Below are 23,797 nucleotides of genomic sequence, written 5' to 3'. Positions count from 1 at the left end.
ACAACATACTGGGGTGAGTCCTGTTATTATTTCCATTTTACAGATGGGAAAACTAAATCTTAAAGCAATTAAGTAACTTTCTAAACATCACATGGCTACTAAGTGGTGATAAGATGAAAAATGGGATCCAGTAGGCAGATCAAAAACAGCAAAACTTCAGCTTCCACTGTGGGTCCATTTGATGAACCAGATGACTAAGCACTCAATTATGAAGAAAAATATGAAAATAATATGCTGGAAGTATATTGTTGAAGATAATATCCAAAAATGCTAGATATAACTGTCCTATATATTTGTTTCATTCAGTTCCCTAAAAAGTGAACTTTTTTTTTAACATGTGAGAATGTTTTTCAGTTTTTGCATATGCAAACTGCAGATGTTTCCAGGAGTTATTTGTATAGAAAATCAGGTGTGTATTGAATTCAACCTCATGCTACCATTGATCTCATTCCAGACCCTGGGGTTCTCATCCACGTGAGTGTGTACACATGAGGGTCCTTTAGATTTCCACAACACACACAAACCACACCACTACATACTGAAGCATACAAGCTATTATATATTTTCATAATATATAATTTTAAGGAATAGTAATCAACAGTGGCAAAATATTTCTGTCTTTGACATTATTTTTTTGTGTGTGAGATCCAACCTGTAATTGAGACCAGAGAAAACAGTATGGAAACACAAATCCATGAGAACAGGATAAAAATATCATGAACAGCAAAATATGTCTGAGTATTTAAAACCGTATAGAAAAAATAAATTAGATGAACAATTGTGTAAATATAAATTAAAAAAGATGACATTCTTAATAAATAAAGTTTACTATTTACATTTTTATATATTGCTGAAAGACTTAACTTAGATCCATAAAAACACACAAACAGGAAAAAAAAAATAAAACCCAAAATAGGAGCAGCAAATTTATGCGCGTGAGGTACAGAAAAAGGATTGGAATTGTGTTTTGGTTTTGGTGTTTAGATTTTTTTTTTTCTTTTTTAATAGTAGTAGGCCAGTAGAATTCTCATGAGAACAGATTTTTAAGCACTTCAATGGAGAATCATTTTTGGTAGTTTCCAGAAGGTGCCGAACAGATTTCAACATCATAACAATTAGAAATACCCATAATAATTATAACAATAATAAAAAGGTATAGAGTACATAAATATGGAAGAGCAGTTTGTAATGTGAATACATTTTCTCTAGACGAGATCACAGTTTTATTTTGTAAATATTACATTTAAGTATATATATACACACATATATGTACAACTATATATACATGTGCATATATATGTAAATATATATTTATATATAATATCTTTATATAGATAGATATCTGCGGACAAGTTATTGATTATAGAGACCCAAGAAAGCAACTCAATAATTGTTCAAAATTCTCCTCACTGACTGCTGGTGTATTAGTTTAAGAAGCCCCGAGTTGTTTGCACTCAGAATGCCATATTTTCTTTTAATGAACACTTGATGTGGAATTTGAAGTCTGAGAAGAAGAGATTTTATTGACTCCCTTCCTCTGTGAGGATGGAAATGGCCCATAAGTCTTGAAGAGACACAGTAAACTGACTTTTACACTGTAAGATGTAATTGGCTTTTAATCAGATGATTCTAGAACTGGTAAAGGCCAGCGCAGGGGGAGAAAATCCAATTTACGTATGAGTGAAATATTCCCAAATACAATCCTCTCTCTCTTGAGGTGGATTATAAAATCCAGAAGTTCCAGCTTTATTCCTTGAAATATCACATGAGCACTCCCTGGCTTTCTTAAATGGCCAGTGGTCCTGTGCATTCTTGAAAAGTAACCCATGGACTTTGTGTCTCTCACAGATGCCACAGCCCCTTTTAAAACCTCAGGGCCTCACCATCCCCTGCCATCCCACTGTGAGGTAGGTAAGTAGTATCATCCCCATTTTGCAGCTGGAGAAACTGAGGCAAATGGAGAAGCTAGTTGATGACTTGTTCAAGATCACTGAGCAAACTGAAGCCTGGAGTCAAGAATTCCAGGTTCTTTCTCTGGAGACAGAACTCCTCTCTCGGCTATTATATCATTCTTTTAATGATCAAACCATTGGTAGGAATTTGGCAAAATGTAAATAAGTTTAAAGAATAGGCTTTTATTCATCTGCTATTTAGTGTTTACGCTTGCTGATTGCTTGGTTGGTTTTGTTTTGTTTCTCAAACACCATGGGAATTACCTGTCTGGTCATGTAGCAGCTTTTTTAGGAAAGTGGATCGTGCAGTGTGATTCTAAGTGCAGTCTTTATAAAGCCCAGTGCTCTACTGGTAAATACAAACATTTCATAACGTGAAAAGCACAACACACTATGTACCCTTAATATTAGGTAAAACCAATTTCCAGCCCTCCCTACTCCCGGCTACCACTGATTGCCACCAAACAAATAGACAAAATTCTCCCCCAGCAACAACAACTACATATCAAGGGGGAAGATGCCTTATTTCTGGACCTACCACAATGTACAGAAAATAACAGCATTATAGGATGCCGCTTTATGTCTCCTGCTAGGGAAGTTTTTATGCTTGTGTCTACCTACTCAGTCTGTAGAATAAACAGTTCCCTTTAGGAAGCACAAAAATAGTGTTTTTTTAATTCTTATTTTTAATCATGCATTTTATTTCCTTTTAATCTCTTTGTTTTCTATCAATCGCTATCTGTACAGCTTTCTTACCATCCGTTTATTCTTTTTATTTTCCCACTTGAAGTAGTTCCAGAAAAAAGAAAAAACAACCACAAAACATAAAACCTCAAAACTGTTAACTTGAATTTATGGTTTCCTTTCTTCCTTTCCTCCTTCCTTTCCTTTCTTTTTCTTTCTTCTGTTCTTTCTTTTTCTTTCTAAAACACAGGTAAGACCTATAACAAATTGACAGTTACAACCAAGTTAAATTGAACCTGGAAGGGAGGTAGCTGAAATCTGTCTGAAAGAATTATTTTCAACAAATAGCATTTTAAGCATTGGCCAAGGTGGGAAAAAGGCCAAGAGAATTGTCTAGGCAGTGACTCAAAATGCTGAAGCCTAGAGTAGCAGCCGATACCCTCCACCTTCAATGCCCTACTATTTATGATCGCTCTCTTTCTTACCACCCTAATTTAGCCACCAAAACGGACTTCCCAAGGACTCTCTTCCCTTAAGAGGTGCTTGGCACAGAATATGGGGGTAATGCAAGTCCTCTAGGCATGCAGTTAGGGTTGTGGCTTGGGAAGGCTTCCCAAAACAAGGTCTGGAGAACCGTCTTCCTCATCTTTTCTTTCTTGCTGCCAACAGGCTAATACTTCTCCAACCCAGACCCCCAACTGCTTTAGGGCCCCTGTGCTGCTGACACACAACAGTGCTTCAGATCTGCCTCCTTGTGAGTACTCCATTCTCCTAAGCAGGAGATCATCAAAGGGATAAGACAATGAGTTCATTCCCAGAAAGGAAATGAAGACTGAAATCAGTGCCTTGCACAAATAGAACTGAGTCACTTTCACTAAGTTCTGAGAAGGGCCTTCCATGTGGGCCTGAGGCTGAGGCTGGTCATCAGGTAGCCTATCTTGCCTAATATCATTATGAGTAACGGGGATGATAGATGGTGAGGAGGAGACTGGGTGGTTCTTTGCTCAACTCAACCTGAGTCTGAAGATAGATAAAAGTCAGCCTCTAGGAAACTTTGCTCAGTTGGAGAGTGAAGGAAGACAATTTAAGGGAAGTTGGTGAGGTTTTTTTGTGGTTCCTGCAACCCCACCATTAGTAATGGCGCCGTGGGGTCTCCAAGGCTTTTTGCACTACTTCTAGGCGTGATAGAGCAACTGGGAGGGTCCACACCATTACCTTTCTTAGTTCATGTCTTGTCAGCTGACCACACATGTTGATAACTCAGCTACGGCAAGGGAGGGGCCTTAGAAGTTGGCAAGAGTTCTAAGATACTGGAGGGAGTACAAAATGGGATCAAGTCTTCTGATTTTTAGGATTGGTTTGCTAAGGACTGGCCCTGGTAACTACAGAAAATGCTCTGAATGTAAATGAGATATGAGTTTATAAGAAGGAAACAAAGGATTTGAGCCTGTCCTTAACCATGGTGGCCACGTCTCCATTCCAGAAGCCAGTCTCAGAGTTTGGAATACGGTATGAGCCATACCAATGTAAGCACTGTATCCTCATTTGTGGGCACCTGTGCGAAAAGCACCTTGATATACTGGCTGATTGATAGATGTCTTCTCAAGTGCTCTTGGTCAGCGGGTAATTGCTATTGGGAGTAATACAGTAAGAAGGTTCCTGAAGTTATTTTTGGTCCCCAGAGGAGAAAGGACTATGACTGACTCATAATGACTGCCTCAGATACAGGAATGAGGAGAGTCAGCACACAGGCCTGGGGTTCCCCATTCAGGTGCTAGACTTCGTTTTTGTTGGTTGTTTTCACTGGATTTGAGATGAATGATTTACATCGATCTTTATGTGATACTTATGTGATACTCTACTACTGCCTCATTTTCTCAGTTCCAGGTCTAGAAATTATGTCCAGCTTGACCATTCTCTCCACCTCTTTCTGTATTAATTTCTTCCCATATTAATTCAAAAGGAGTGGACAAGTAACTGATGGAAAACAGGCAAAGAGGACCCCAGTGAGGTAGGGGCCATGCAATGGACTACCCTTCTCTCAACTTTTGGAGGCTGAACCTGGGTAAGAGGGAAGGGCTGACCAACCACAGGTGTAATGGGAGGCCTGGTAGCTGGAAGACTATGTGAAAAACATGATGACCATGTTTGGTTGTTGGGGACTGATGCTGTGAACTCTTTGGCTTCCCTCTGAGGGCCCTCAAGTTCAGGTTAATCATATTCAAAATGATTCTCTGTTCTAGAATGCTGCCCAGGGCAACAGTGAGGTCCTCAGCACCAAAGCCTGATCTAGCCTGGAGGGCCAGATCAGGATAAGGATAAGGAATAACTCAAGAGTCCTCACAATTCCAGCAGTCTCTGGATGGCCCCAGCATCACAGACATTTAACACTGGTCCACTTGATTATAAAATCTAACACTGGCTCAGACATTCTGGACTCTCAGTGAGGGTTTTAGTTTCTCTAGTCCCTCTACTCACTCCCAGGATGAGAAGCCCACCCATGGGGATTTAACTTCTCACCACATGGGCCAATGAGGGTTTTTCTCTTGTGGAAGGGCTAGGTGAGGAGCTGTGGGAAGATGTGGGTCACTTTTAAGGCAGACTCTTTGTTTGGTTGTGTGGGGTTTTCCTAACCTAGTCCTACCATCTTGGGGGTACTCAATGTATAGGATAGAGCAGCAGGAAAAGTAGCAGCGAATGTGGTCCCAAGGCAAGATTTGGGGAATGGGTGGGTTCTGGAGGGATATTATGGCCTCAAGCAGGGGACTGTTATAATACCTTGACAGTGCCACCCTATGCCATTTCCAGCTTGGCCTTAAACCCTGGAGTTGGGGTAAAATCCCCCCATGGGAGAAGAATTAGGGGGCTTTGCATACCTCGGATTCTTTACCTCGTCCTGGGTTCTACTTCCCTAGAAGGTAGGTGATCAGAGCCCATTTCACTTCTGATCTCAAAGCACTGCACAACAGTGCATGCCCTACATGTTCCAAGCCTCCGAGTACAAGCTATCTTGACAACACTTGGTCTTAGCAGTTTCTGCAACTCTTTTTTTTCTCCCAAGGACAGTACTGACTAGGAGCTTGGGAAAGGAAAGGCTGAGTTTGTCCCAGTCTCTCTCTACTCAGTCTCCAAAACTGCCCTCACACAGATGTCGTTTGGGGTACGTATGCATGCATGTGTACTAACCACATATGTGCACACTCCTAACTAACTGTATAACATGTTTCTTGCTGTGGTTGTGTGACAAATTATTAGAATTTTAGGCTCTGGAACTGCATACTTCTATTGCAATCCATATAAGACTATGGGATGGGATTCCATTCCATCCTTCAACATGGTGAGACTTGGTTCATGCGCCCCTACTATGAGTCCTTCCTGGGTGAAATTAAAGGCAGACCGGTTGGGTGCTAAGGATCCCTGGTGTGGGGAGGCCATTCCGTTGAGCAGCTGACTGTGAAATCAATACCAAAGGGATGCGGGTCCTGGCGCTGGGAATTCTTTGTCAACTCCTTATCCTTCCTTAGCCATGGCTGTATCCCCGGAGGTCTTTCTGGCTGTGTTCTTGGGCCTGGGGGTCCCGACAAGCACAGTCACCTTGTAGGTCACAGGACATAGGGAAAGGGGTGACCTGCAAAGAGAAAGAGAGAAGAGTTGAGCCAGGTGGTTGGATCTGATACAGTTTTCCAATGACTGTATTTGAAGGGGAGGGGCAGCAGACTCAAGTTCAAGTCATAGCTCTGCTTCTTGCTAGCCCTGTAATAACTTTTATCAAAATGATCACGGTCATTATAATAGCACCTTCCGTTTTCAACAGCATTTATTATGGATCAGGCACTTTCTAAACAGGAAAACACCAAATCCTTTGACAACTCTGTAAGATGTTGTACCGTGATGCAAGATTGACTAAAACAAACAATCACCCTTTTACAGACAGGGAAACTGAGGCTCTCTGAAAGAGGAAGGCATTTGCCCAAAGTTATAAGTGACAGATCTGGTATTTAAAGTAGGATAAGCAGCTCTTCTCTGAGCCTCAGGTTCTTAGCTGTAGAAGTGGTATCATTGGCCTCACTTTGTACTGTGAACTCTAAGGGCTGAATGAAATCATGGCTGAAAAATTGTAATGTAAAATGGTAATATAATTATAAATCCCAAATTTTGGTTGAAGGCTCTCAGGATCAGATTTTAAGTAAGAAAGAAAAGGTGAGACGTGTACAACGTGATTTGTTATACACATAAAAGCTGGGGGGGGGGAATGTAAAAACTTTTTTTAAAAAATGGGGAGGAGGAGCCTGAGTGAGTTTTCATTCCCAGTCCATCCCTTCACAAGCTCTGTGACCCTGATCTGGCTTTCCTTTCTAGAAACTGAAAGAGTGAATGTCTTCCCCATGCAGCAGATGACCTGTCTTCTCAAAGAGCACAGTGCAGGCCCGGCTTGAGCCAGACCCAGCCTGGGCTAACTCAAGTAGATTTCACCTCATTGCATCATGGTATTTGCATATAACTTTTCCCAGGGGGCCCCCATCTGCGCAGATGGGTTTAATGACCTCATTTGCCTTCTGCCTAGGCAGGGTCTCCAAGTGCTTGCACAGTCTCAGGGAACATCTCTGTCCTCCTAGCTTGTGGACTCACTCATTTTGTGTATCTATCTCTTCTCTCTGCTTCTTGGCCTGCCTGCCTTCCCTCCCAACCTCTTTCAATCCTGCAATTTTGCAGTGATTTAAAATGGAAAATTGAAGTTTAAGCCCCAGCCCTCTATCTACTTGTGTGACCTTGAGCATGTGACAACTTCTCTGAGCCTCAGTTCATTCATTCATTAAATGGGCATAATGAAAGCATATACCTCCTGAGGTTGATGATGAAAAACATGTAGCACACAGTTCTTGGCATATGCTCAGTGCATCGATGGATCAATCCATCAATTGACAGATCTCTCCTCATCACTCTCCCTCAATGAGGCAGGAACCATGACTGTCTTGTTCATGCTTGTTTTCTCGGAGCTTAAGCCACAGAATGAATGTCTGTTCATTTCTCCACCTCTCTCTGACTCTTTCATCATACCCATGACTAGCACATCTCTGTTTCTTTTTTCAATTTAAATTCATAAGCATTCAGAGGCACCTGGGCGATTCAGTCGGTTGAGCGTCAGACTCCAGCTCAGGACATGGTCTCATGGCTCATGAGTTCAAGCCCCACATTGGGCTCTCCACTGTCAGCACACACCTGCTCTGGATCCTCTGTCTCCTTCTCCCCCTCCCCAACTAGTGCTCTCTCACTCTCAAAAATAAACAAACATTTAAAAACTTCATATGCATTCACAAGAATGCTAAGCGTTCTCACAGATGCTTCTTCCATGCAGTGTCTTTCTATTTACAACTACTTGTTGTTCTCTGTTTAGGACACTTACTACCTAGTTGTCATGCCTTTGTGAAGGCTGTGCCTTCTCATCTAGAATATCCTTCTACAGCCTCTAAGAGACACACAGGAAATTTTCCAGTCCAAGTGGGGAAACCAATGGTGGAGCCAAGTCCAAATCTAACAGCTGAGGTCAAGTGGGGAGAGTACCATCACAGGAGCCAGGAGGCCTGGATGAGCCTCTTTCTTTGCTGGATTCACAGTCACCAAGCAATTTGGGGAAAATCCCTTCACTGCCATGACCCTCAGATTCTACATCCATTAAAGGGTGATTTTTTTTAAAAGAAATACTGCATATTTCATATGGTTGTAAAGATCAAACACAAACATCCAGAAGCCCCAGCACGTGGCCTCCCACTCAGGAGATGCTTGTGCTGAATCAAATTTCTCACTCGCTCACATTTCACCATCGGTGACACCTTTGCTGCCTCTTGTCCCCTTCTCCCACCTCCCTGACTTCAGCAGTTTCTGTGTCCTCAACTCAACCCATCCTTTTATCTAGTCTCTTCTTCTGTCCTTGCCCACACTCTAACATTAGAATGATCTGGTTACCTCTAATGTCCTGTGCACAGCTCTCTCTATAATTCTTTCTCACTGGGCTCTCTGACCCACATCTGATTTATCTCTCTTAAAGAGACAGAAAAAACTTAAGAGAGAAAGAGTTTCCCGCTGTATCTCACACAGGAGAAAATTGAACAGATCTCTTAGAATAAGACCCAAAGTCCTTACGAAGAGTTAAGGCCTTGCATAATCTGACCTCCACACACACTTCTCGGACCTCTTCTGGTCCCCTTCTCTTCCTCACTCTTGGTGGCTTATTTCCTCATATACTCCAAGTGTTTTCCTATTTTTGTTTTCCCCATAATCCATACTTTATGGAAAAACTGACACCAAAGTACGAGATCACTGTTGTACACCTTACAAAATTAAACATAATTATATCATCAGCAGATAAACAGGAATTACTGAACTGATAAGGCTTTCTGCAATAGAACACAAATTCAGGAGGTTGTGTGGATCATTAGTGTTGCTTTCTTCTAAATGAACCCTCTTCTGTGACCTTTCCTCCTGTTGCCTAGCATGACACAGCCTCCACGGAGAACCACCGTCTGAGCAAGTCTCTAGCCCTTAACAGTCCTCTCCCCTCACTGCTCTGTTCTGGACAGCTGCTCTTCCCATCTTCAGGTCTTCGTCTCAAGTCTCCCCTCCTCCCTCATTAACCAAAGATCACATCATCATCTTCATCTCATATCATGGCATCTCATTGACAACCTCCTCATAATGAAATGGTTCTGCACTTGTATGCCAGCTCAGTCTGGGCAAGGACCATATCTGTTGTTGACTGGAGTCTTTATATATCACGTAACAGGCACTCAAGGGACCCTTGAATGGAGGAACAAATGAATGCATGAATATGCACACAGAATACAAAGCCGGGAGTCTCTGCTCTTGCACTCACTTACTATGTGACTATGTACAGGTTACTTCCCTTCTCTGGGGAAGTAACTTTCCTTACCTATACATTAAGATTTGATTTTAATGCTATCTATCTTCCCATCTGTCTGAAAATCCTTCTCAGTCTGAGAAAGGCAGAAGGCAAAAGCCGTGGCCAGAAAGGGCGTAGAAATTTAGGCTTTCTCCACAAACTCTCTTGCCTGTTCCCCTTTCTGCCATCCCCAGTTCTATTAGCTTCTTCAGTATCACCAGCTGGCAGGGCCCTGTCACCAGTTAGTTTCTCTAAGCCAGTCTGGCCACTCTGGTGAAGTGAGCATAGTGTGACCACTCTGTTACCTCCCCAGGTCAGCCCAGGCAGTTTTGGCACTTTCCCAAAGAAACAGGTCTGGAAATTGAGGGAAAGTAGTGCAATCAGAATAACAGTCTAGAGGGTTTAGTCTCAGGAGGCAGATCTGGAGCCTCCTTATCTTCATTGCATGCTTGTAAATACAGCTGCACTTACTGAGCCCTTGCTGGGAGTTTGGGAGGCAGACAAGTTCAAGTGTGGACTCCACCTAGGTGCTGCTTGACTTTCATCAAGTCCTTAGTGCCCTGGGGACTTCATCTCCCCAGCTGTAAGGCAAGGGTCCTTGGAAAGACCTTGTAGGGTTCTGGGGAGGAGTCCATGAAATAACCAGATCACAGAAGTCCTAGTGCAGAACAGATGTACAGCCCTTTGCTTCCTCCTCCCATCCTTCCTCTCGCATCTCAGCACACTGCCTATTCAGAGCCTGTCTTGGGGTCCCCTCTTGTCACAAGCATCCTCCCAGGCAAGTGGGAACAGAAAAGTAGAGACGTCTACCCATGTCCCAGGTGTTCCCAGGTCTGACTTGGGTTCACCATAGTGAACACCACGTTACACACACGCTACCACTTCCTGCACCCCTTCCACATGCCGGATAATTCCTACATGCTAGCTAGTGCACTCTGCACAACTCTGTGAGGCTATCACTATTAGCTACCCATCCTGCAGATGAGAAAATAGAGGCTTCAGAATGTTTAAAACAAAACAAACTTGCCCTGGGCCTCACTACCAGTCAGTAACTAGATGGTATAGGATTCTAAAGTCCACTCGAAACACTGAGAGCTTTTCAGCAAGTGAGAGTAAAAAGGCTCCTCCTTCACAACCTGGCCAGGCTGACTGCTGCTGTGTCTTTTTATAGCCAATAGCCTTTTATCCCTTATTATGTGCCTGGCTGAGTTAACCCAATGCGCATTATCTCACTCACTCTTCCCAGCAACCCTAATAAGGTAGCTATTCTTACCAGCCCCATTTTACGTCTTAGAGGAAACTAAGATGCACAGAGGTGAGTCACTTGGCTGGCAGGAGGCCTGGGATCTGCATCCCTGTTTGCAACCACTCCTTGGCACTGACCCCCCAGGAGGCAGGCGGAACAGGAGGCAGGGTCCCCTGTTTATAGAGAAAGAAACTGAGGCGTGGAGAAAAGGGTCCTATCCTGGTAAAGTCAGCCCTGAGCCCAGTTCCCAAGTTCCCTGGGAAATTCCCCAAGCAGCTTCCTACCTTCTCCCCCCAGATGGCCTCCCAAGAAAATCTACCACCCACAGCACAAATGCCGTGGCGGCCAGTTTACATTTAGGATTCCCAGCACCATGTGGCTAAGCTATCCCATAAATGGCTTGGCCACCCACTCTAGGATTCTGTCAACAAGGTCAATGACTAAAGGCCACGATTCTCTCCTTTTTCCCTCTGGACTGGACATGGTGCTCAGTCACAGGGGTTTCTCTGGGTGAGCTGCCCAGGATAACACCTCCATCTGTGTGTGTGTGTGAGTGGCTCAGGAATGCAGCCCAGGCAGATGCACCACAAGGTCCTGGCTGCAGGTCTCCTCTGAGGCTGGGAGACAGGCAGGGGCGGGCTTCTGACTCAGACTCAACAGGGAGGTCCCAAGCAGAAAGAGTACAGTGTGGGGAGCAATAGACGCCCTATGCTGAACGCCAGAAAACCTGGACTGTCCACACGCCCACTGTGGGAGCCTGGGCAAGTCACTTCACCACTCTGAGTCTCTGGGACTTCATAGTGTCGACAGATGTAATGAGATCAAGTAGACCAAGGTGTGATGTCAAGTACAAGGACTCTCTGTAAGCTCTTTGGAGGGAGGGTAGATACATGCCTGGTATAGGGCATGGAGGAGTCAGTGAATACAGAGATGTGTTTAAATGTGGATAAAGTGGTCATATGGAGAAGGGGAGAGTAAGGTAGAGAAAACGGAATGAGATTTGGGTTTGATTCCTTATGCTGTTAGGCAAGTTCCTTTCATTTTGGGGGCTTCAGTTTCTCTGTAAAATGGAGGCAATGATAGGCCTGTCCTTTAGAAGTATTTTGGATAAAGTATAAAATTCAAGTAAAGCACCTAGCATGGTACATGGCATATAACATGTGCTCAATACATGATGGTGTTTATGAGGCTGATGGTAATCGCAGTATTGGGGATGTCGTTGTTGATGGCGGTCATGATAATGTTGACAATGGTTATGAGGATGATAACTTTGAGGGATAGACGGGTCTGATCCTTTCATAGGATCAAACCAAAAGGAGTGTCTAGTACTTACACTCATACCAATCTACTCTAACACCATGTGTTAGGTGTTCTTGTGGACATAGATCCTTGATAAAGCAATTTATAGATGAAATGTATGTTTACTCAAAAAATAAAAGTGTCCAAGATACATCCCAAACAGGGAAAATTGTAACACTCCAGAAGCCAGTGATGTGGTGGACAAGGAGGAATTAGTGGAGTCTCTTTAGTCATCTTCTTGTTATCTCTTACTAATCTTTCAACATAAACACATCTAGCCCCTCTTGCAGGAAGCCTTCTAGGATCCTCTGGGACTAGTTCAGTGCTTCGAATCATTGAACACTCCTTGACTCTGTGGATAAGGTTCCCATTCCCTGGTTTGGTTTATAAAAGCCAGTTCAAGGCTCATTTCTTACCTCTTACTGCTTACATCCCCTCTCACACTGTGCTCTAGCCACACTCAGGGAAATGCAGTTTCCTTAATATGCTCCCTTATGTCTGGGCCTTTGCGCAGACTGTGGCCTCTGCTAGAAATACTGCTCTCGAATCCTTCTCTCTGGCCCTCCCCCTACTCCTCCCTTAACCTGGCTAAGATCTACTGTACCTTTCATGTCTCACCTTTGGTGTTGCCTTCTCTAGGAAGCTTTGTCGACTCCCCTCACTTGCTCTGTCTCTGTTGGCACCTAATGTACTCTAAGTAAACTCAACATGGTTGGGACTAGGTCCATCTTGTTCATGGCCTAGAACAGTGTCTGTCACATAGCAGATGCTCACCAGTGGGGTATTTCGGAACTAGGGATCCATCATTGAACAAATGGATGTACATTTTTGACCTCATGAAATGTTCATTTGATCAACAAGGGGGTAGGGATTCCAAGATAGTAAATACAGTTTATAGTATGTGCCAAGGTGATAAGGGTTATAAAACAAAGAAAAAAAGTGGAATCCAAAGCAAATGGGTATGTAAGGGATAGTGTAAGGAAGGTGGCCAGGGTGGGCTCATTAAGAACTTGACACTTTAGCAAAGACTTGGAGGAGGTGAGGGAGTGAGTCATGTTGGATGAATGGAGAAGAATTCTTGGCCAAAGAAAGAGCCAGTGGCAAAGTCTGTAAGTAGAAGGATGCCTGGCTGGATGGCAAAGAGTCCGGAAGGCTAGAGTTAAGTGACGGAGATTACTGACAGTAGGGGGTGAGGTCAAAGAAGTAATGGAGGTAGGCAGAGCACATAAGGCCTTATAGGCCATTGGGAGAACTGACTTTTACTCGGAGTAAACTGAGGGGACACCAAAGGGCTTTGCACAGAGGAGTGATACCACAAGACTTGTATTAGTAGGACTATTCTAGTTGCTAAGGCAAGATGTAAGAGTCATTGATGGACATCACCAACTCTGCAACCCAATGCCCAACCATTTAGCATGGACCACTCAGCTAACAAGGCTGCTCTCCATCTAATGATTTTTATTATCTTCGCATGTCTTATACAATCACTAGCCTCCTTAGACCAATGGACTTCATTTGGGTATAATGCCCTTTCCTAAGAAACCACACTGTTTTTGCTTAGATTTAGCAAATAAATATGGCAACCCTATACTCAGTGTCATCGGTTAGGCATGCCATCCTGTGCTGATAGATGTTTCTGGGATTAATCTCTTCTTACTCTCTACTGGTCTCTGCCCCAAATAGCCCTCAGATTCTGACTTGATAGCCAATTCCCTCAGGAAGCCATGTGGAGAATCCTTAGACATGAATCTAATCCAGATGTCAAGAGATAAAAAACTTAAGGTGAGACTGGCCTGCTCAGGGTCACAGAACTAAGTCACAGAACTGGGACTCCACCCCAACTTCCCAGACATCTTCCAGAATTAGTCCCTTAGCAGCTGTCTGAAACATGACCATAACTAGTGTTCCAGGCCACCACGCCTTACAAAGCCTTGCTATGTTGAATAAGTTAAGGCTGTTTCCCCTTCTTCCCTTAAAGCTCCAACACATGCTTACTGAGAATGATTCAAGTTATGATTTTTTTTTTGTTATGAGGGTAAATTATTGAAGCAACCATTCTGGAAATCTGCTCTGTATTCGAGACTCCTCAAGGCTCCAACAGGAAAATAATAAACTGACATGCTGAGAAGCTGAGTCCTGCCCCTTCCTGTCTGCCTTGCGCTGCAGACAGGTGTCTGGATGGGAAACCGGTCACCCCTGTCAGACGGAGTTTCCTGCACAGTCTTGCTCTTGTCTGCCAGCTGGGCCCAGGTCACCCCACAAGGCAGATGTGGGGAACAGCTGGTGTCTGGACAGACAGACAAAGGGAGGAAGGATGGAGGGAGCAGACTGGCATTCCGGGCCAATGGACCAGGAGTCCCTAGGCCTGTGACTGGGAAGAGGGTTACGTAGAGAGTGGGCTAGAAGGAAATCTAGGAGTAGATGCTGAATGCTTGCTTATCCCTGGGCCTTGAGTTCATCTCTAGGACTCTTCGCTAGGAGCATTAGGAAGGAAGAAGTCCACCCACCAGGGGAAGGGCAAGCTGCAAACTCATTACATCTAGATGCTCAGAACAGGGGTTCAAGGCAGCTGCCTCATGGTTTAGACTCATGAGGTTTGTATCTCAGTCCTCCCACTTGCTGGCTGTGGGCCCTTCTCAGCCTCATCTGCATTGTCTACAAAATGAGGATAACAAGACAACACCTACAATGGAGCTACCGTGTGATGAAATGAAATGACTCGTGCAAAAACAGCCACCACGATGCTTGGCAAGTCGTAAGCTCTTGAAAAATAGTGACCACGGTTTGGAGTCAGGAAATCCCGAATCCTACCCACAGCTCTGTCACCTTGCAGAAGTGAGTTCGCCCTCTCTGAGCTTCAACAGAGTCCACCTTATTGGGTTTTTCTGGGGTCTCAGAGTGAGATAATATGCAGAGGCTCTAACCCTGACAAGGCACATAGTATGTGCTCCATTGATGGAATTACTCTAAGTGAGGAAGGTGCATGAAGCAAATCTGCCCTATCAGTAAGTTCCTGAGTGCTAGACTAGGTGCCTGTGGGCAGGGAACTCCCGACGATGGGTGGCTGGGGCCAAGCATTCAGCTAGGAACGAAACAGGGCCACCAGTAAGGGGCAGGGAATGAGAGGAAGGAAGCCAGCCTCTGGCCCCTCTCCTACCATAAGAGGCTTCCTGCTGTGGAAGCTGGAGACAGAAACCAGGACTTTTTTCCACTCAGAGGAAACTGCTGTCTGGGACATCAGGGATGGCTGGCAAGGCTGGGAGCCTCGACGACTCCCCACCCTGTCTTCACTGCTGGGAAAGGCTGCTTTCACCTTGGCCAAGGGGAGGAGTCCCACGTCCAAGGTTCCCTGGCAGTCGGGGTTCATGGTGAATTGTCTCCAGCAAGAACTGGGAGGGCCATGCTCAGGCGCAATGAGGACTCAGCCCCATGCAGAAGAAAGAGCTGGGCTCGTGAGCCAGGGAGAACTGGGTTCGAATTTGGGCCTTGGCAGTCGTGGCCAAGTGACCTCAAGCAGAAGTCCTGTCGGTGCCTGGGGCCCAAACTGCTTCACCTGTGAAGGGGTAATAGTGGCCTGTCAGAGGGTGACATGGGGACTAAAGAAGGTGACAGAGGACACGTGTCTGGCAGGATGTCTGACAGAGGCGACAGTTCACTTAGGGGTATCTTTTTCATTCCCCGTTTCTTCACCTGCTGTCTCGAGAAGCCAGTCTACTGCAGGAAGCAGAGTTGGGTGTGTATGGGAGTGTTAATGCGTTAGAGAAGTTGGAGTTTACTTAGAAGTTCAGTTGGGGAATTTAAATGGTAGGAAGTGTCAGTTTAATTTGAGACACCCTTCTCCTCCCTAAGTCAGACTTCCAGGAATCTCCAATCTGAAGAAAGCCCCAAACACTTTGAACAAGGAACAACTATGGCAAAGCCGTGTGTGCCCCAAGAGAAGCTCAGGCCCTATAACCCACACTTCCCACGTAGTTCTTACAGCCCTCTCCATTCTGCCTTCCCCTCACCTCCTCCGGGAGAGCTGCTCACTCCCAGGACTCCATGTAAATGTCCCCTCCACAGAAGCTTTCTCTGACCTTCACGCTGCTCTCTGCAAGATTGTACACCTCTCCCTTACTGCCTTAGCACAAAAGTACTGCAATGCATGGTTGTATACCTCACTGCTTCACACCTGGCTCCCTTAATTGACTGTGTGCTTCTCAAGGGCAGGCGCCAGTCTGTCTGGACTCTGCCAGCACACAGTCCGGTACAGTGCTGGACCCATACAGATGCGCAAGGAACACGCATCTCACTGAACGAAGGAAGCATGGCCATCTGCATTCCGCAGCCCTGACCGACAAGAAGGATCAACAATTTAAATTGCAAGAAGGGGATCTTTTAACACAAAAGGCCAAAATTACATATATAGCGTGGGTGGAAAGCAATGAGTAGGAAGCCCATGCAGAACTAGTAAAGAACTGACTCTGGGTCCACCACTAAAGAGGCAGCACTCACCTAATGTCTGAAATTGTTGCATCGAAACCCAGCACAGGAACAGAGAGCCAAAGTGGCCATATGGTGTACATGCATATATTTTTTCAAGTGACTGTAATAATTTGGAATCTGCACCTGAACCCCAATCTCATGACTTCATGTTCCTACCATGCACTCTGTAGAAACAGCAGTCCATTTAAGGAAGTTTCCCAATAAAAATAAATTAGTTTTTTTTATGTTTTTGCATATAAGTTATAGTTGGTAGGAAAATTCTTTTAATCGGAGCTGCTCTTACTCCAGCTGATGGCGTCACATGAATGATGTGTCATAATTCTACACAAACTTCTATTTAAAACACAAACTTCATTGTCCATTCACGTTAAAAAATGGCTCATTCCAACAAGTGAAATCGACACTACTGTACGCTATTCATTTGGCAACAGTTATTATCAAGGGCCTTATAAATGCTCGTACCTTTTATCCTAGTCCTTTCAATTCTAAATATCAATTGTAAAGGAATAATAAGATCTAGAAAAATATTTACGTGCAAAGATATTCACAACTCTCAATATTTATCATTGTGAGAAACTGAACTAACCCAAGAGTTAAAAATAATATCCAGAGGGGAACGGTTACGCAAACTACAATACATCACAACCCTATAATAAATAAAAAAGAGCAAAAACTGTGGCTGGGAAATTTATAATAATATCAGATCATATTCTCGTGTGTAAGATTTCCTTTGCTAAGTAAAAACAAAACAAGATCCCAAACTGGAAATGCAGTGACATACACACAGGCGCAAATACCCACACACATAGCACACACAAAAATATTCCAGAAGGAAGGCATCAGCTGTTTTGGGTTGTAAGATCAGCAGTGATTGTGATGGTCTCTTCTATTTTCTGGATTTCCCGAAAAGCAGAATATGTAGAGTTTCATAATTGGGAGAAAAAGAAAATTCACTTTCTACTAATGAATACAAATGAATGAATAAATAGAAAAGGAATTCATTCATTAATAGAAAATGGATTTTAGTCAACTGTATGTGGGTAGAAAGTGTTTACCTTCAGTACTTAAAACAACAACAACAAAAAAGGGTGGGCATGCTCAAATGTCCACACAAGACTGGCTGATCCCAGAGAGCCCTATCAGACCTATTCATCAATCAAAAAATGGACTCTGATTATGTTCCTTGGGTCTTTCCCTGTTCATCTGTGATTCTAGAGTCAGAGCATCATCATTAAAGGGACTAATTCTTTTAAGGATGGTACAATATAGAGATATTTAGACAGCAAGCCAGGAACCTTGCTCTTTGTCTTTCACTCCCTCTGCCACCATGGACAAATCATTCCTCCTTTATGGGCCTCAGTGCCCCCATTATGAAATGAAAGTTTGGACCAGATGATCACAGACACCTCATCAGCTAAGACTGACTATAACCCATCTCAGGGACACAGTTCTCCCTTCTTTAAAGAGAGAGAGAGATGAGCTCAAATGATTTTTGGCTCAGAATATGAGTGAATATAAAAACAGAAATAGCTTCCCATGAACTCATTCATCACAAAAGTCCTTCTCAACTTGGGTTGCTACCTCTCCCCCAGCTCTCATCAGGAAGAGAGTGGAGGTGGCCACTCTTCTGTGACTGGTAGGTACACACCACAGTCCAATATTCATGTTTTACTACAAACACTTGAATCTCTTCTATTACATCCTAACATGCAAAGGAAGAAAACCACAACCAAGACCACTCCCACTAATTTCATAAAAATTAGATGTGAGATACACAAGAGATCACAAAATAATCAAAGGCTATGACTTACCTTGGTATAAATGTCCCATCTTCTCTCTTGCCCTAGACATTGGCCATATGGCCTAAAAACTTCTCTCTAGGATTTTACAAGCCCCAGAAATTCTTCTCCTGGCCACCTCCCTGCTCCTCCTGCTTATCTCTCAATTTTCAGCATCCGTGCTGATCCCTCTGTAGAGTCTTCTCCAACCTCTGGCCTGTGGCCTCAAAGAGTTCCATCCTCCCCATCCCAAAGTATTGATGACTCTTGTATTTGTCTGCTTCCATGCCTGGCTCTTAGCTTTGAGGGTAAAGAACCACATCTGTAAAGATCATCCATGAGCCTGCCCACCCAGTCCAGGGCCCAGCACATTACATTAGCTCAACTACTGCCGAAAAGAATAGGAAAAAAATACAGCACAACACAGTGTAGCTTGTGAGCAAGTGCTGGCACAACCAAGGCACTGGGTTCTCCGGCACGTAGGGTGATCCTAGCCGGGAAGCTGGGCAGGCCTGCAGGAGGCAGCTGCCGAGGGGCCTACCTTTTTGGTCTTCACCGTAGAGGCACAGCAGTCCCCACCATCGTAGTTGCAGAAGGCCCGGTTGTTGATGGCATCACAGTAATTGTCTCCCATGAAGGGCTACAAAGGGGGAGAGAGGCAAGGGAAGGAGGCCTGTTAGCATCCTGAGCCGGTGAGTGATGGCCCTGCAGTTGTCTAGCTATCTCTCATCCTTTTAAAAACCTCTGCAGACAGCCTACCTGGTTTCAAGTCTCAACACTCTCTTGCACCAGTTATTGCTTCTACCATTTATAAAGACTTATCTAGCTGAGTTTTCACTGACTAAACTATGGTTATGCTGGTGGACACACAGGTAGGGGTACACAAAGCTGCAGGATAGATTACTTACATCTTTCCAAAGCAGGGCTCATTTTACTTTAAGAAATGATTAGGAAATTTGAGCACTCTCCCCCTACATTTCCCAGTAGTAGGTAATTAGACACATAATTTATAATAAAATAGAAGCTGAATGGAATCTACCCAGAATTGTAAAGATCAAAAGTAAGAATTCATAGGAATTTGGCATGACAGTCTGTGCACGCTGTGTGCTCGCTCTCCTCTGGCACTGGAGTACAGATGTACTTGATGTCACATGCTTTATGTGTTTGTGGTCTTGGTTCTCCAAACAACATGTGAGGTAAGCTTTGCTATTCTATATTTTCAGATGAAGATTCTGAGGCTCAGAGCAAGAAAGGTGCTCAGCCAAGATCACTCTGGCAGGGCAGAGCAGTGATGTAAATCTAAGTTGGCTTCATATTTTTTTCTTTGCCATTCTAGCCTATATCTAGCACATACTGATTTGTTGCCTTTCTTCCCTGTGCTCCGTCAACTCTGTAGTGCTTCAAAGATCAGGAAAAGATGACAGAGTTAAGTCATTACTGATCTGAACCCAGGGCAATCTTACAGGAAAGTCAGGAGTATCTGAAAACCCCCTAACACTTTTTTATTCCCCATCTGAGCACTCAGCCACTGTTTCTAATGCCTGTTTAAGAACCGGTAGCTGGTGTAAGACTGTGAGCTCATTGAGGATGGGGGCAATATCCAGTTCATCTTTGTCTCTCTATCACCTACTTTAATGCTGGGCATAACTTTGGCTCTTAGAGATGTTTATGAAATTGAATAGATTGTACTGGCATAGTGAAAAGGCAGTTGTCAGGGGTTGAGAAAAACTGGGCTCTAGTCTAAGAAACCACAGTGAACTGGAAGGGTTACTTGGTGGATTTTGGTCATCTTCACTGGGCCTTAAGACTCCCAGCACAATGAATAGAGAGGCAGGACTGGTCCACTGATTTCTCAAAGCAATAAGCATACCCTTCCCCCCAATCAAAAGCAATACTGTATGACCCTTTAATATAGAAAGCAGTTGAAAGTAAAACCACTCTAATTAAAGTTCAGGGTGGGAGCTCTAATGCTTAGTGACTCACTGATGGGAAAGGTGTCATCAGTTGGCTAAGACCATTGCATCTCAGCACAACCCCTCTGACCCAATGGTCTATCCTTCCCATCCTGACTGTTATGGGGAAAACCGAGCTCCACAAAGAGTCACCCCTACTCCCCGTGGCATCCTTGGCTTTTGCATCTTTGCTCCAAATTCACATGGCCTTTACACACCCAACTCATGATGCCAGATTCCATTTCATCATTATCCTGTTAGGGTCTAAAAAATATCTTAGCAAGACAGAACCAAGAACAGGCAAGAACTGTTCTCAGATATATGTGTGCACAGGCGCATGGCTATGAAAATAAGTGTGGCCCTGCGTGCACCTGCCATAATGAACACATTATCACATTCATATTTGAGCCAAGAGGCACAAAAACAAAGGATAAGCCCTTGGTTCTTCTGTGTGCCTTAGGAGACCTGCCTATGGGCTCTGCTCCTAAGGATCTTTCTTATATCCTATCAAATACAGGAAGGAAGAAAACCAAATGCACCTTCCTTAGAACAAAAGGAACTGGTTTGATAAAGGAGTTGCTAGGAAAGAAGAAGAGGAAGAAGAAAAAATAATAATAAATGAAACCGATTCTTTTTATTATTATTATTTGGCCCCTAAAAAAATCTCCCATCTCATCATTAGCTACGTGTCCCTTCCTGTGGCCACATCCATGCATCCGTCCACCCATCTACCCATTCATCTTGTATTTAACCTTATTTACTGAATGCCTACGATGTGTGACACACTATGCTAAAGAAAAAGACGTAATAGTGAGTTGATATAGATCAAGCTCCTACTCCTCCAGACCTTACACTTTAATGAGTAGGCAAGCTTTAGTCAAATAATCACACATCCAATTGGCCAATTTCAACTCTGATAAGAGCTATGGAATAAAGGTACATGATGTTCAAGAGGACTGGACCTAATCAGGGAGCTCTGTGAAGATGTCCCTTAGAAAATGGCGTTTTAGCTGAGATCAGAAGACACACAGGGGTTAATTAGATGAGAGTGGAGAAGGAAGAATTTCTAGAGAGAGCAAATAACATGTGAAAAACTTCACTACTTAGAGATTTTTTTCCATCTCTGGTATTTCTCATGGCTACTACTACTACAACTATTACTACTACTACTACTACTACTACTACTACTACTACTGTGTTCAAGCAAGGAAGTCAACCTTCCAGATCTAGCTTAAACCTCATCTCTCCAAAATGCCTTCTCTAATACCCCCAGGGTATTCTGTGCTTCTATAGCTTCTTGTACTTGTTTTGGTTACAGCTCTTGGTAATCTTTTAGAGTCTCTCTTTAACTATCTGTCTCCTTTACTGTAAGTTCCTGATGGATGGAAATGTGTGTTGTTTATTTTTGCATCCTATATTTCCTAGCAAAATGTGTGGCAATTTGAGCAAAAATATATCAAATGTACATTCCTTACGTGTTTACTCAGTAAAATGATGCTGGAATGGATACTTGGATAGACAAGGGGCAAGAAAATACCACAGGTGAGTCAGGAAGAGCATAGTACTGTTTCACTTGACTAAGATCATGGTGTTCTCAGAACATAGAGTAGTGCTGGGCACATCACAGGCACCAGTGAAGCTCTGATACATGAGTGAGAGAATGACCACTTTGGACACAGGTGGGTTAGAGGGCTCAGGAGTCTCAAAACCCTTTCTCAGTCTTGGCTACCTCTAGACACTCCAGGTTGATGGTTCTTCCCTGGGCCCAGCATTTGTTATTTCTTCCAGGCATTGTTTTCAGCCCCAGGCAAGAGGCAAATTATTAGCTCTAAGCTGAGGAGGAAAGGAGAGGAGGGGCACCTACAAGGGCAAAGGCGATAAGCATCATTGGCAGGGCTCAGAGCCTGACAGGTGAGGGTCTCCTAGGCCCCAGTGCTGAGTCAAAGGAGGGATCGAATTCTGCTGTCACACTGGCTGCCCAAACCGCCGACTCAGCAGAACAAGTGCCCAGGTAATCCAAGCTTCCTTTTCTCAAAGCGCTGGACCGATCCAGAGAGATGGAAGGAAGCAACAAAGCCTGGGCCTTGGCCTTGATTTTGCCATTCCTGGTTGAGCCTTGGAAGAATGAGGGTTCTTAAAGAAGAAGAATGAGTGTCAAGTGCCCTGAGCAGATGCCGTAGGGAGCCCCTAACCAATACACAGAAACAAAAATGTGACTCAGGAACTGTCTTGTGACACTTGCAGCTCTGGGGTGTTTCATGGGCGGGAGGTGGCCTAGAGGAGGAGAAAAAGCACTGGGCTGGAGTCAGGAGACCCAGGTTCATGCTTTGGTTTTGTGGCTTTTATGCTGGCAACCTTGGGCCAGTCTATCCCCTCTCTGGCCCTTGTTCTTCACTCCATTTAAGCATTGAGTAGATCACACTAAGTTAGATCACACTAAGAACCTTCCAGTTTTGGCATTCCATCAAATTTTAGATTGGGCTGCTATCTAGGTCTCAGTTTCCTCATCTTTAAAATAAAAAGTCAGGTTTAGATCATCTAGAAGAGCATTTCTGGCTCTGACATTCTAAGAATTTCATCAAATGCAAAAGTTTCTACGGGGCATCTGGGATGCTCAATTTAGCATCCAACTCTTGATTTTGGCTCAGGTCATGATCTCAAGGTTTGTGGTTCCTGAGTTCCAGTCCTGGGTCGGACTCCATACTGGGCATGGAGCCTGCTTGGGATTCTCTCCCTCCATTTCTCTCTGCCCTTCCCATTCTCTCTCTCAAAATAAATACATAAACTTAAAGAAAAAAAAACCCCACAAAGTTTTCTAAAGCACCATCTAGTCCTTTTCACCTGCATTTTCCTGAGTGGGCTTTGGGGGCACCACAGATATGTGTTTACCCACCTGGATGCAATCTGGGGCCTCCTTTTCACTGTCAGCTGAGAAGAACCACAAAGAACTTGGGGTGCACAGAAATATCTCTTGGTTCCATAGACAGTACCCTCTTAAGTATACATATGATATGATAAGTACCCTGTCCCTTCCCAGGCTTGTCACTGAGACCAAGAGACAGATCATAATTTCAAGTTACAGGGAACACGTCAACTGTGAGGTCAGAGAAGATCTTCCACTTTCAGCTCTATGGTTGGGTCTAAGATGTCCATATTAATTCTGGGGTTGAAGAATGAGTGAAAGACAAATGTGTGGCAAAAGGAAGTGACCTTCAAGTAATGGTCAGCAGCAGAGTAGGAATTGGAAAGAGAAAACATGCCTCCTGTGGTTCTGTAAAGGTTAAATGTGATAATTTGGGTAATATGCCTGGCATATTAAAGATGCAAAATTAATATGGCCTCCCTCCCTTACAGATGCAATATTACGTTGTACACAGGCTTAGGAAGCAGAAAGACCTGGCTTGGAATCCCAACGCTGTTATCCACTAAATGTATTTTTGAGTATGTTTGTTGGTATCTCTGTGCCTCAGTTTCACCATCTGTAAAACAGGATTCCTCCTTTC

The 23,797-nt window shown here is 44.0% G+C and overlaps 1 protein-coding gene across 1 annotated transcript in view; it reads right to left on the bottom strand.

The window, feature by feature from the left end:
- Nucleotides 1-536: 536 nt before the first annotated feature.
- PAPPA (pappalysin 1) overlaps nt 537-23,797 on the bottom strand; it is a 243,099-nt gene continuing 219,838 nt past the window's right edge. Inside the window, exons 22-23 of the mRNA XM_077769774.1 lie at nt 18,884-18,982; nt 537-6,264 (exon numbers count right to left, since the gene is read on the bottom strand). Of these exons, the coding sequence (XP_077625900.1) occupies nt 6,157-6,264; nt 18,884-18,982 (207 nt within the window). The 3' untranslated portion in view covers nt 537-6,156. The remainder of the gene's footprint in view (nt 6,265-18,883; nt 18,983-23,797) is intronic.

Source organism: Crocuta crocuta, unplaced genomic scaffold (genome assembly GCF_008692635.1).
Source record: "Crocuta crocuta isolate KB4526 unplaced genomic scaffold, BGI_CrCroc_1.0 scaffold95, whole genome shotgun sequence".
Classification (NCBI taxonomy): domain Eukaryota; kingdom Metazoa; phylum Chordata; class Mammalia; order Carnivora; family Hyaenidae; genus Crocuta; species Crocuta crocuta.
This window is presented reverse-complemented; position numbering and strand designations above follow the sequence as displayed.